Here is a 14304-nt window from a genome sequence, read left to right as displayed (position 1 = left end):
TGCAATCACACCACACTCAAGAAACAAGAATATAGGACACCAAGTACTGAACACTTGGATCTCCTTAAAAAATTGCTTTTCTTTTCCCTTTTTTTCTCCTCCCTCTTCCCCACAGTACTTCCCACAGCGCTGTTTAAGGTCCCAAAGACATTCCCAGTACCGGAGATGCCTGAGGTCCCAAAGCAGACGCAGCAGCACGTGGCTGCCCACTGCTGTGGGCACAGGCACAGCAATGCTGGGAGCACGACCAACGCATCTGGTCAGTGCTGAGCTCAGCGGTCCTTAGAGCAGCACAGACTCCAGATACTGGAATTCAGGGTTTTCAAACATTCCAGAGAGTATCTGTTGTGAAAAAAAATGAATGGAAGAGGTAGATTTCTCTTGCCATATTGTTGCGTGCAAGCAACAAGGACCACCAGTTAATGTCGAAATACCCAGCTCCTGAGATCAGATCACATACTGCAGAAGTATAACTTGTGTTCCTGCTGGCTTCTTTTGCATTATCTGTTTTGCCTTGCAAAAGCTGGTCTTCAAAGATGAACCTTGTCAAAAGTCTCCTGTGATCAGGGACTGTATCTGATTAAGGTCCTGAGGCAAGTAGGAACCTTACAGATTGCCCAGGAGTGAGCAGAGAGCAGAAACGTGAAAACGATTGCAGGATTCCCCTGCACACGCAGCCAGAGGAAGCAGTGCACCACGGGTATGGCAGCTGGTGGGCCTGGCAATGGCTCAGCAAGGCTCCAGGCAGCTGCCAAAGGAACCTGTGCAGAAGGCTCTGATGTCAGAAAAGTAGGGCTGGGGGTTCCACCACCCACAGCTTGGGGGAAAAGAAAACAAAGTGTGCACGGAGAAGTCCAGGCGGAACAGACACAAAAATCAAGGAAATGTGATGTGGCAGCCCCTGCTCTGGAAGTGCAGTTTGGAAGATGAATTTTTCTCCTGAAGATTTAATGGAGGGAGGGTGCTGTCTGTATTTGTTTTCTATTTACGAAGGCTACAGAAATGGGAAATCAATCACTTCATCCTTGACTGACACACAGCAAAACTGTCCCTTCTGTAACTGTGTCAGGGCTCATTTCAGTGCTCCCAGGCACCACGTTCCCCTGCTCGGGACGCACACCAGGACTGGCAGCACCGCTCCGCAGGAGGCAGCGGGCCCAGGGTCCGCCTCAGAGAGCACGGTGACAGCAGGAAGCACGGAGCTGACAGGCAGTCCGGTCATTTTAGCTGAAATACTTAGTTACAGGCTTCACATTTCACTTTCATCCTACTTTTGGATGAGAGAATCTGTTCAAAGCACAACATTAAAGACGTTTAAATGCAGTCAAATTAATAACTGACATGATAATCTTGATTAGCAGGTATTTGCATCTACCCAGCACCAGAGTTTTCAGCCTCGCGTTCAGCTTGCGCTCACTGCACAGACAAACAGTCCTGGGAGGCACAGGCACGGCTGCACAGGTGGCAGCGCACAGCGCGCTGCCCGGGGCAGACAGCAGCCCACCCCTGGGTGAATCACAGCTGCGTCCCAGGCCTGGGCTGCTCCGGAGCCGGGCGCGAGCGCGCTGCCTACCCGGCATGTGAGTCATTCCTGGGAATGAGAGAGCCAGTTGCTCCAGTTGCTCCTGGCCAGGTGAATTCTGCCTCTCTGATCAGGTACCACAAAAAAAGGCGATTGGAAGCACAGAAGCTTACTTCCAGATATGGTTTATTTAACCACCTTAGCACAAGAAATACTCTCGTGACTGTTTTTAGTCTCAAGATGCATTTTGGAGGAGTCTGAGGCACTTCCGCGATGCAGCTCGGAGACAAACGGAGGGCGACAGCGGGGACAGGTAAGTGATTTCTGACCATCTGAAAAGCTTTGATAGGTTGCTCTGTACGTTTTCCCTTTCTTAGACACCCTTAACCGAAAAGAAAGTGGGAATTAAGACAAAGTTGCTGAAAAAAAATCAGACAGAGAAGCATAAACTGAGGATCAGTTAAATTAAAAGCAGGAGGAAGTCTCAAGTAGTGAAAACTTCCAATCTTGTATTAATTCAGTGGTGAATGTTACTCGTTATTTTTCTCCCAAGAGAAAAATACAGATTTCTACTAACTATTCCTCCTGAGATACTATTCAAAGCACAAGAGCGCTTGTGGTTTTAATGCCGTCCTTCCTGACACAGGTTAAGTCATATCGAGTAAGATCCAGTAACCAGAACATCTGAATCTCTGTCCGAGGTTTGCATTCGATCCTTTTGTCCTCGTTCAGTACAGGAAAGCGTACTTGAATTCTTTTAATTACTTTGTACAGAATAAAGGTTCTCTTCCTTCATGCTTCACTCCGATCATGTTAAAACTTGTCAGGTTCACTGGAAAAACCACATAGCTCTGAGCAGGCAATTCACACCGAGTGTCGGATCTGTCTCAACGCTCAGGATAGGCACTTTCACAGACCTCTCTCGTGTAACAAGTATTTCAGATTGAAGTGGTTATGCTCAGCGACAAATAACTGAGAACAGCAACGCAACTAAAGGTTTTATATTTTACAGAAATGGTTGCCATAGGCAAGCTATAGGGACGCAGAAAACTGTTTTCTCACTGGGCACGCTCGGTGTTACTCTCATAGGGTTTCACATATTGTCCGATCATCTAGAGAAGATTTTGCAATCTTCCTTCACAAACAGGGACGCATGGAGCATTGGCACTGGAGCCAGCAGCCACTCGGGCCCATCTGAGGGCCGCCGTGCAGCGAGCAGTGGAGGCAGAGCAGCCAAAGGGTGGGAGAGGTTTCAGGCAGAAAGCATCTGTTTGCACTCGGGGTGCGTGGGAAGCAAGCAGCCGCTCTCACAGCACTGCGCCGGTTCCTGCCTGCCGCCCGCGGCTTTCCCTCCCATCACGGCCCGCTGCCGTCTCACCCTCGTGCCCTCCCAGGCTGCCGGGGCATCCCCAGGGCAGGGCGGCAGCGGCAGGCAGACCAGCTCACCCGGTGCCCGCGGCCCAGCCTGTGCCGGCACGCAGCCCCGCAGCACGCAGCCTGCTGGGCAGGGCCGGGCTCTCCCAGCCCAGACGGCCGAGGCGGCCCTTTGCTCCTGCGCATGGCAGTGGGGGGACGCCCAGGCCGGCCATGAAGAACTCCAGGTGTGCTGCGTTTGTGAGAGTTCTGGGGCTAGGCGAAGATGCGCCCAACAGGAATTGAGGTCCGCAGCTACCTTGCTGCCATCACACCACGTCCCTGCCAGGGGACCAGGCCAGAGCTGCTCACCCAGAGCTGCCAAAGCAGCACAGCAGGATTTCAGCACTTCATTCCCACATCTCAGCTGTCTCAGCCCTTCCTGCCATTACACATCCCTGTATCTTCTTAAAAAATAAAACCACAGGACATGCGCTATGAGGAGCAGGCTTAAAGGTCTGATCAACCCTGAACCTGAAAGGACACCATCACAGCAGCACACTGCTTCTTGCTTTTCCTCGGGAAATGCTGCCGGCACACCCAGGTGAGAGCAGTGAGCGCAGCCCAGCCTGGCCCGCATCACCCTCACACAGCACCGCCGCCATGCGCACAGGGCCGGCAGCTCCTACAGGACACAGTGCTGCCATTCCCCACACGTACCTTTTTTTGGCTTTGTTGCGAAACGTGGTGAGCCCATGTTAGCAATGTGCATTGAAGCACAGAAAAACCCAGCTGACTGCAGCAGATGTGGGTTTCATCCTTTTGTAACGGGAACTAGCACTGCATATAAAAGAAATAGAAATTTTGATGCAAAGTAAAAAACAAAAAAAAAAGCCTGAAAGTGAGTCTAGAATGACTTCGAACGCCAGTTGGCATTGCCTACGTGTATGCATCAGCATTTTATTCAGACCTTCTTGCAGCATCCCCTGCAGCACCTGGGAGACATGGCCAGCACGCAGTGGCCAGAACTGTGCCACACAATCGCAAACCTTCATCTTTTTTTGACCTAGACAACATCTTGATTGTATTTAAAGTTCCGTTGCAAGTTTTTCAATCCTGTTTCCCATCACACAGAACCGACATCCACACTCACAACGCAGTACTATTCAGCAGAGGCTCCCATGCCCACTCGAGCAGACATCCCCCAACAAAGGGCCACCAGCCTTCGCTCTCTGCCAGATCAGTGTGTTTCTAACAGCTTCTTAACATGCAGAAGACTGACTCTGGGATAACAGCACACAGGAGGAACAGCTTATGGAACGACAGGAACCCTCTGACAGTCAGACAGCTGCTGCTACTCTGGGCAGGGAGCTGGATCAGACCATCTCCAGATATTTGTGCCTTCCGACCTCACCTAGCCTATGATTCTGGGAATGGGGCCCTCCTCTTGAAGGAGAGGGGGAAAGAAGAATATATATTTCTACAGTTATCAGCACAACAGCGGTGGGCACCCAGGAGGGGCAGCTGAAAGGCAAAGCAGACATACAAGCTTCCGGCAAGAAGGGAAAGGCATGGAACTGATCTCCAGCATCACCCACATCACTGCCATCCATCCTGCTGACATCACGTGGGAGATCAGAAACAATGTGTGGAGAGAGGAAGGAGCCAAGGCCAATAGCACAAGGATGAAGATGGTGAAGACTCAGGAAGGAGGGTGCTCTTCTAATTGCCATATGAGTGAGAGAAAGCAGTGGCAGGTGCAGGAGGAACAAGGGAGAGGGGAAACAGTGCATGCTGTGCCATGGCGAGGCCGGCAGCAGCCTGACTGCACCTCACATGGCAGCCCCTAACAGGGGCTCAGGGACAGCTACTTCAATGGGCTACAGCATGGCTTCTGCTATCAGCAGGTTCTGCACAAGCGAAACAACCCAGCAGCATCTTCTAGACAGAGACAAAAGAAACACTTCAGAGCTAATCCCTTCCCCCTGCTTAATTAGAGGCTGCCATTCCAAGAAACATTCATTATCCCAACTGTGTCAACCACTGCATTGTCCTCCCTTCGTTTTCAGGGAAAAAAAAAAATCAGAATTGCAACACCTCACTCCTCTGCCACCAACAGCCCTTTACCTGCAGCCCAGTGTGGGGCCTTTCTGCTGCCAATTCTCTCCTAAACCCTCATGTAAAAGCAACTGCAGCCTATAAGAGAGATGCCTGAGCACAACAATTCATACCACACTGCTTTAGAACTGGCAAAATGCTGGCCACCAAAGAACCAATGCCGAGGATCCTGTTGCTCTCCCTCCCATTTTCTGAGTTCAGCAGGCTGAAAATCTCAACAGAAAAGTTACTGATCTGGGTGCCCACAGTCCTTGAGGCACACGGCAGCCCACATTCAGCAGAGCTAAAAGTATCTGCTTCAGAAAGTTACCATTGAGCAAAACCAAAGAAAACAGCAATCAGTATTTGAGATGAGGATCTGCAAGGCTTAGAACTACTGAACTTCAGTTCTGCTTTGCCAGTCCATCCTGTGCTACAGACAATACACAGCCAACCACTATAGCCAGTCTGCCAGCTGCAAAGCACAGCACAACAGAGCAGGACCCATCCTCAACATGGCAGCTGTGACCCTGATTCCAGATCACAAAAGATGCATATTCTTCTTATTAATGCAACTGAAGATCTGAAAGCATTTCTTCAGCATCTCTTAGGAACCCTTATACATATTTAAGAGGAAAGAGAACTCAAGCATCTTTAGGTGCAGCAAATGAGTTGCCAAAATAGACAGCCTTACACCAAAGACTAACAACCTCTGCTAGGATTCGTAACCTGTGCATGGAAAATCTGACTCAAAGTAAGCAATGTTAATCCATGAACTTTTAATGATCTCAAAAGACAGAAAAATTAAGGACAAACTTGATAATTTGGGCAGCAACCCGAACAGGCTTCACATCAGACCCATCCCACATACTGGAAAATTAGGGTTCATAATCATTCACTTGAAATTAATATTAAAAAATCATTTGGACAAAATATTCCAAAATTGATGTTTAGAAAATAAGATATACATAGATACATATGTATTTTTAAACTAAAGAAATCACATTATGCTATAGGTATGGCCCTACCCCCTGCTGAACTTAATATTTGGTGGCAAGAGTGGCAAACGGAGAATTTCGCATATAAGCAGCATTACTTACTCCCACTGCAGCATCCTGCTGCACTGCTGCACCCACTGCAGGCCCCCCAGAAACCGTACAGCAGAACAGAGTTACAAGCACAAGCTGAATGTGACGTTAAGGAGTATCTGCAATAAAGCAATGCCAAAGGCTGCTGCAGAAAGCAGAAACGAGCAATGGAGCTGGATACTCAGATGCATATGCACTGTACTTTTACCTTTATGGCAAAGGATTAAGGAGGACTAACACAAGCTTGAGCAACTGACATGAGAAACTCTAATTTTCCCAGGAATAGCTTATGGAGGGTTTTTCCCACAGCCAGCTCCTGGGCCGAGTGCTGTGAGGACAGAAGGCCCTGTTAGCAATGGCAGGGACCACTCGCCCACAGCAGGTACGGCTCGCTGTGTGGTGCAGCCTTCACCAGGGCTGGCAGCAGGCTTCACTGAGGACAAGCGGATAGCAGAGGATAGGCTCTCAGCCAGGAGCTCTCCCGCTGGCAGCAATCTGTACCGCAGCTAGCCCAGAGACAGGGCTGCTGCTCACAGCTGCTGAAAGAAGCCTGGGATGGAGGGGAACTTCCAGGAGGAACCTAGAAACCAAGAAGTGGGTTTTGTATTAGACACTGAGGCAGACGTGAAGCTCTCTGAGCCGAGGCACTGGTTCCTGTTTCTGGGTATGACTAAGCTGCCAGGCACTGGAGCCCACAGCTGCAATCGTACCTTGCTCCTGTTTCTTAGCCTCTTGAAGTTCAGTCAGGGTGGCAATGTGTCTGCTTTACGCAGAGCTGCCTGCACGCCTCCTGGGAAGGCAGGAATGGGGAGCAGCAAGTGCAGAGCCCAGGGAGGGTGCTTTCAGTCTCCTCCCTGCCAGCACACATGGGAGCAGTTCCAGTCAGAGGCAGCCAACATGTACAGCTGGCTCGGCCTGAAATACAAGCAGTTGCATGACCTCACCAGCACTCAGCCCACAGCAGTGGGCACCCAATGCCAGGTGTGCTGAAATGATGCAGGGAGGGAATGGATGGAGGTAAAGAAGAGGGCGGGGATGCAGGCCCTGTACTACTGCTTGCCAGCTGGCTGCAGCAGTATGCACAAATGCTCTGCGGCCTGCGCTAATGCTTTTTCTTCTCCCTCACAAATCTTTACAATTAAACAAGTCAGTGATTTTGCTCTGATGGGAACAGAAAAGAACTTAAGTACAGTCAGTCAAGAGCAAATTTACCAAACTGCTTCGCGTTTTTTCTGCTTACATTAGTTTTGCCACTTACCAGACCTTATGCTGACATGCAGTGAGTGGCATACTGAGCAGCTGTGCTCAGGTAACCAAGCATCACTTAAAGCCCTGCAGCTCTATAAACCAAAATCTCTGCTCAACCTCACAAAGAAAGTTTTCTAACTTTTAAGGAGTTGTAAATAAGAGATGCAAGAAGATTAATTAGATGTGACGGTATTGAATTTCTTCAAATAGTGAGGCAACCCAAAGCCTTACTCATTAGAAAAACCATACAGTCATTCTCTACCCATCTGGCAGTGAAATCTACCGTGCAGACTACTACTACTTCACTTCTCATCTGAGGCCATCGCAGTCAGGCACGTAAACCAGTCTGTCAACAGTGGCAGCAGAACATTACCTCATCAGTGAAACAGCGTGTGCTTAACCTACATTTGCTGCAACTGACAGCCTTTAGGGGAAAGAAAGAAAAAAACAGCCAGCCAAGTGCACGAGCTACAGAGAAGAAGGTATGTACTTGGTTTAAAAATGTACATGAAATAAAGGAATAGCTTCCACTGCATCTTCAGAAGAACCCAGACAGAACGTGTTTCTATGGAAGCATCAGGCTGGAGGTTGGAGAAACACAGGATGAAATTGGTCAGAAGAGTATGAAGAACAGGACAAAGAGTTAAAAACCAACCTTGTCCAGCACAGAAATACCACATCCAATACCACAAGTAAAAAAGTCACTACCAGAGCACATTGCCAGAGTACAATCACAAAATGTCTTAAAATATTCTTTAACCTTCTTTGTACTCCTCAAGTCTGAAATGCAGTGGTATTTTCTGGAAAAGCCACAGCTTGCAGAGCCAAGGGATACAAGGAACGTGCTCTGTCTATCCCAGTACTTCTTAGTTTCCTGCTAAAGTCTATTAAGCTAGCTAAGCACCTTCAGATTTCTGAATCTAAGCAGGATCATTTTTGTGTATCCCAAAATTTGTCAGACAACCAATTCCATGCAGTGGGGACTACTGTGACTGCATCTGCTGCCCTCACCAACCTGTTTGTGATGTTAAAGTTACAGAATTACAACAGCATAAGGGAAAGCCTGCAACACATCACTGGGGCAGCCTTCGGCAGGTGTCATCTCCATCCTCCACCCCTTGCACGCATAGAGGCTGCTGCTGAGCTCAGCTGCGCCAGCAAGGCAGGACACAAAGCACTGCCAATGTGGGTCAGCAGTCACCGCTCTGTGACAGTATTTGTGAAGAGTTTCCTGCTTTCTTCTGCCAACCAACACTTTGCTGGGATTTTATTTTATTTCGGAACATGTTTTAGTATTAACAGCATTAGCAATAAGATAACAGAGAGAAATCCGTTCAGGTGCTCGATCTAATTGGCCTGCAGGAAGACAGAGCAGGGTCTGTCTTCCAGGGCGATTTTTATTTCCCTGGGCAGTTTGACTGCAGTCACACCTTCGGAGGCAAGGAAGATACATGTTGCAGGGTTCCCCCACAGCCAGTGCTGTGGGCAAGGATGAGCCAGACCCCATGGGTTCTGCTGGAAGAAGCGCTGACTTGAAAAGTGTGAAAGAAGGGATGCTTCTGCTCCCCTGCCCTGCTACACCTGGAAGGGACAGCAGAGCACAGTGAGCAATCAGCTGGACTTCTCCTGCACACATGGCTTTGCAGGCACTGGGACAATGAGCACCCAAGCACATGCATCACAGAGCAAGCATAGGAGCTGCTGACAGCATTGCACGCAACAGGCACAGCTAAGCTGGAGCTGCAGTCCGCTCCCCAGGGCAGTCAGGTATGTGCCTGTGCAGGGAGAGCCCTCTGTGACGGTGATTTCAACGTTTCTGGTCCAAGCAGCTGCAGTCCATCCTCTGCAGCAGTTTTCACCTACAAGGTAACAGCCTAAATCCCAGCACTCAGACCAGCAGCCCTGTGGCTCCAAATAACAGCGCCCACCAAAACAAACACCATCTACAGTGAGGAAAGGAACTGCACCCTGATGCACTCTGAGCAGGAGCCTGAAAGTCTCAGCTTGCCCCATCTCTGCTGACAGCAAGCCCCATGATGACAATGGGAACTGACTGGCACAAGCTGGGAGGAGAGGCCGGTGGCTGAGACCACCATGCAGCCAGGAACCCTTCTCATGTGTGTCAAAAAACATCGGTTCATTCTCTGCTGTGAGTCAAGAGATGGAACTTTCGGAGAGTGCAGGTGCTGCTCCTGCACAAAGATGCACTCACAGTCACTACATGTTGTCAGATCCATACAGCCCCTTTGTGACAATACTCGCTTGAAGGATGGAGGCAGAGGTGGAAAAGTTCATGAGCTTTTTGTAACAGGATTTACAGCAATTCCTTTCAGGACCTGGAGTAAGTGACAGCACACAAGAAGCACAGACCTGACCCAGTGCCATTGAACCCCACAGCATTCCCCAGTCACTGAATGGGCACGTGGCACCCACCAGTCCCTGCCTCACCCAGTGGGCGCTGGGACAGCAGGGAGCCTTCTGGGGACCGGGCAACAGGCAGGAAAGGAGCCCTGAGAAACAGGGAAAGAAGCGTCTTATTTGCCTAAGACAGAGATATGCATCTTTTTATAAAATCACTTGTCCTTTTGATCTCTGTGCCTCCTGGGCAAAAAAGAATAGCTGTGGATTATAAACAACAGTAACAGAGCAATAGGGACTTTTCTTACTCCCTAGGAAGACGACTACTGCTTCTCAGCAGAAGACAAAACAAAATACCTAAATTACTTTCGATGGTCTCATTAGGAGCCAGAATTTGTAAACAATGTCAGACAAAAAGCAGCTAAACTGAGAAAAAAGCTTAAAAATAGCAGAATTACATTTTTTTTTTTTTTAACCAGAGCTTTAAAACATAATGATTTGCTTTACTGCCACCTAGTGACAATTTGAAACTTACAGAGTCACAGAGAATCCTTAGAGTTGGAAGGGACCTTGAAAGAAAGAACTTGTTCCCTTCCTGTGTCAAGCTCAGATCTGCAAAAGGGCTCAGTAGTTTTGTCCATTGCTCATCCCCGTAGGAGAGGTAGTCAGGGCCAGTGGAACAGCTGAGACCTGAGCCATTTAGCTGCAGTCTTCTTATCAAAACTAACAAACAGAAAAGGAAGCATGGAAAAAAATACTGCACTTGCATGATACAAGAATCAATAATCTGCAGTGTTGCCTTACAAATTGGTATCACCAGATTTCTTTGAGCAATGCCAAACCATTATCATGCCTTCACAGCACACACTGGGTTCCACATTTTCAGCCTCACAGTACCTGGTGCCCGTGATTCCCTGGCACTGAAGGGCTGCCCCGGGGCTCCCTCTAACTTCTATTTTTCCCCCAGAATGTAACATTGGTGCTGCCCACACCAAGGCCTGGACCTGTGGCTGCCAGAGGGACTCCTGAGGCACCTCGGCCGACAACACACCACAAATAATGGGGTACAACCTGTCCTATGGACCGCCACCAGGTACAGTCAGGAACAGCAGCTCAGTGTCACCAACACTGCCTCCAACGTTCAGATGAGTCCTTTTGAAAGAGGCCTTCAGTATTCTGCCACATGCAGCCCCATGGGCTTCAGTCCTGGCTTACCAGCCAAGACAAGGTGCAAACATTTTGGGTAAAAAAAATATGTGAGATAATGTAGAAGAGCCTGCAGTTTGTTCACAAACACTTGTACACAAAATCTTAAAACCCCCAGAGAATGTGGTTTTTAATTACATTAAAAAGTAAATTAAAGTAAAGTAAGTTTCAAATTAGCATTTGAATAGGCTCAAAGATACCCTCCAGAGCCCTGTTTCTGGGTAACTGGATGGACAGAGCTCTGCTGCCCCTTTCCAGCAGGAAGCAGCACTGCTGTGCTCACACCATGTGCTGTAATGCACCGAGTTCAGCAGTGCTGATTTGACTCCTGCTTTTAGTGGCTGAGCAGCAGCCCGTGGGGCTGCCCAGGGAGGTGACATTCTAGAGTTCTTCATCCACCGGACACCACGAACACTCTAACGCTGCTCTCGCCCCACAGAGGAGCACCTGAGCACAGTTGCCAGCGCCGCCCCCAACCGCTCTGTGGGCCCCCCTGGGAACGCCACGCAGGATGAGTTCACCACCATCGTCCTTCCTGTGCTCTACCTGGTCATCTTCCTGGCAAGCATCCTGCTGAACGGCCTGGCGGTGTGGATTTTCTTCCACATCAGAAACAAAACGAGCTTTATATTTTACCTCAAGAACATTGTGGTCGCAGACCTTCTCATGACGCTGACGTTCCCATTCAAGATAATCCAGGACTCCCAGCTGGGACCGTGGCACTTCAACTCTTTCCTGTGCCGATACACAACAGTTCTGTTCTACGCCAACATGTACACCACCATTGTCTTCCTCGGGCTCATCAGCATCGACCGCTACCTGAAGGTTGTGAAGCCCTTTGGGGACTCCAGGATGTACAGCATCACCTTCACTAAGGTGCTCTCCGCCTGTGTCTGGGTGGTGATGGCCTTCCTCGCCCTGCCCAACCTCATCCTCACCAACGGCTACCCCACGAGGAGGAACATCGACGACTGCATCAAGCTGAAGTCTCCCTTGGGAGTCAAGTGGCACACAGCCGTTATTTACATCAACACCTGCACCTTCATGGTGGTGCTTATAGTGCTCATAGGGTGCTACATTGCCATATCCAGGTACATTTATAAATCGAGCAAACAGTTCATTAGCTCATCGAGCAGAAAGAGAAAGCATAACCAAAGCATCAGGGTTGTAGTAGCTGTGTTCTTCACCTGTTTCCTGCCGTACCACTTGTGCAGGATACCCTTCACATTCAGCCATCTGGATAAACTGCTGGATGACTCTGCACATAAAATCTTGTATTACTGTAAGGAAATGACACTGTTCCTGTCTGCATGTAATGTTTGTCTGGATCCAATCATTTACTTTTTCATGTGTAGATCGTTCTCACGAAGGCTGTTCAGGAAATCAAATATGAGAACCAGGAGTGAGAGCATCAGGTCTCTGCAGAGTGTCAGGAGGTCCGAAGTGCGCATCTACCACGAATACACTGACGTCTGAGCTCCCCGCGCACGGACTGGTGCTGATTGCTGAGGGTATTTGTACAGCATGTAAATAAAACCTGTCTTTGGGTATTGGACCACAGAAGTGCATTGAAAGTGTACAGACATGTACAGCTCTGCCACTGCAGCTCACTAACATCTATCTTAACTCAAAATTATAAATACACACACAGACTGGGTTCACTTCAGAGGCATTTGGGTACATTTGCTTTGTTGTTTTGTTTCTTAAGACCAGCAGAAGCCAAAGAAATCCCATATAAGTATCCTGTAACGTAAAGAATGTTCCCATTAACCAAGAGGAGTTGCTCTCCCCCAGCTCAAGGCCCAGTGACAACTCCAGCTCAGTAACCTTCCTTTGCGTTTCATTTCATTTTTAATTCATTTTTTACTCCTACTGATCTTCGATCAGTTCTTCCTTCCCACCTTCTTGCAGAGTTTAGACAGTAATGTTGATATTTTCACCCGGACTATTTACTGTGAGCACAAGCAACATTGCTTAACAACCAAAAAATGGATTGTACTGGTGGCAGCAGACAGAAGCCAGGTTAAAGGCAGCACCAGGAGGAGGAGGTGGCGGCAGCAGCGGCAGAGCAGAGCAGGTGCCTGAGGGCAGTGCCATGGCACCCAGAGCCATCGGCGGGTCTCCTGGTGAGCGCAGCGAGGTCAGGCAGCAGGAAGCCATGAACACCCACCTGGTGGCACTGCCAGCCGAGCTGCAGGCTGGGAGGGCTGCAGGACAATCCCTAATGCACGTCAGCCCAGCCACAGCACATCCCCACCAGACATCAGCACAAACCAAACGCCCTCCTGGTCCGTCTCTTCTCAAAGAAGAGCCCCAAATACCCCCATATTTCTTCACCCTTTGCTTCCCTCAGTGAGGGTACCAAAACACAGCTCTCAGCAGCCCTGCACAGGGCAGGGCCCAGCACTACCACCATGCCGACGGCGCACTTTCACAGCACTACGCCTGCTTAACACAGCATGAACAAGACAAGGGCTTTATTCTTTAAGTTATTTTAGCTTTATGTAGTATTTTATATATAGCTTAAAACTTCAGTGCGTTGTACATAATACAGATAGCACATACCATATATAATCATACATAGCATTTGGATTAAATCAATGGATTAATGCAAACACTACAAAACTGACACTGCTTGGGGGAAGGGGTCACTTCTGGAAAGGAAGGAAGAACACTCCCAATATTTACCCCATTTAAAACACAAATAGTACAGTTAGCCAAAATAACACAGAACAAACCCTACTTTAGCCCTATAGAAAAAACTACACTCACATACATAACACCAAAGGCAAGTTCTGGGGCTGCATTTGCCATTCTGTGCTCTTAAAGTCTGCACGTACATGAAGCACGTAAAGCCATATTAAGAGAACCATTTCTGTGACTGAGCTGCATGGTTTAAATTCTCTTCAGCTCCACATTAGATGGAACAGCACGCTGCTGGCTTGGCTCTGCGGAACAGCAAGGTCAGTGTGCACACCAACATTAGTAACCAAACACCTTCTTATCGTGTCCTATATGGTTAAAGTGACGCCCAACGCTTCTGGTCTCCTCTTTATGACACAAGTAACAGGGAAGCACGGCAGGCTGATGGCTCCTCAGACGCACCATTAATGCGCTACATTCTCCGCCCCTCCTGCTCTTCTCTCTCCACCTGTGCTTCCTTCCAGCACACTGCTCCTGCCCTCTGCATGCACACCGGCTGCTGTTTCTCACTACCTCACCTGTTTTTACCTTATGCATTCACATTAGCTTTCCTCCTAGAAGATGCAGAACTGCCATTCCCCAAGTAATGATTTCATACCAAAATGATCTGTTACCCAAAGCACTGCCACCAGGGGATGCCCTCTGATGAAAGCTTCACGACGCCCTTTCCAGAAGGCCAAACAGATGAAGCAGCAGTGCCTGGGGAAGGCAGAGGCCCAAGTCGCACTG

The 14304-nt window shown here is 48.9% G+C and overlaps 2 protein-coding genes across 10 annotated transcripts in view; one reads left to right on the top strand and one right to left on the bottom strand.

Moving 5' to 3' along the window:
* MED12L (mediator complex subunit 12L) overlaps window positions 1-14304 on the bottom strand; it is a 104778-nt gene that overhangs the window by 42064 nt on the left and 48410 nt on the right. The gene's annotated exons all lie outside the window — the stretch shown is intronic.
* LOC116235540 (G protein-coupled receptor 87) lies at window positions 9275-13025 on the top strand. The gene is made up of 3 exons (XM_090147565.1): window positions 9275-9649; window positions 10634-10759; window positions 11312-13025. Exons 2-3 carry the CDS (start codon window positions 10726-10728, stop codon window positions 12346-12348), a joined length of 1071 nt encoding a protein of 356 aa, XP_090003691.1. The 5' UTR covers window positions 9275-9649; window positions 10634-10725; the 3' UTR covers window positions 12349-13025.

This window comes from Phasianus colchicus, chromosome 10 (genome assembly GCF_987193195.1).
Source record: "Phasianus colchicus chromosome 10, bPhaCol1.hap1.1, whole genome shotgun sequence".
NCBI lineage: Eukaryota > Metazoa > Chordata > Aves > Galliformes > Phasianidae > Phasianus > Phasianus colchicus.
This window is presented reverse-complemented; position numbering and strand designations above follow the sequence as displayed.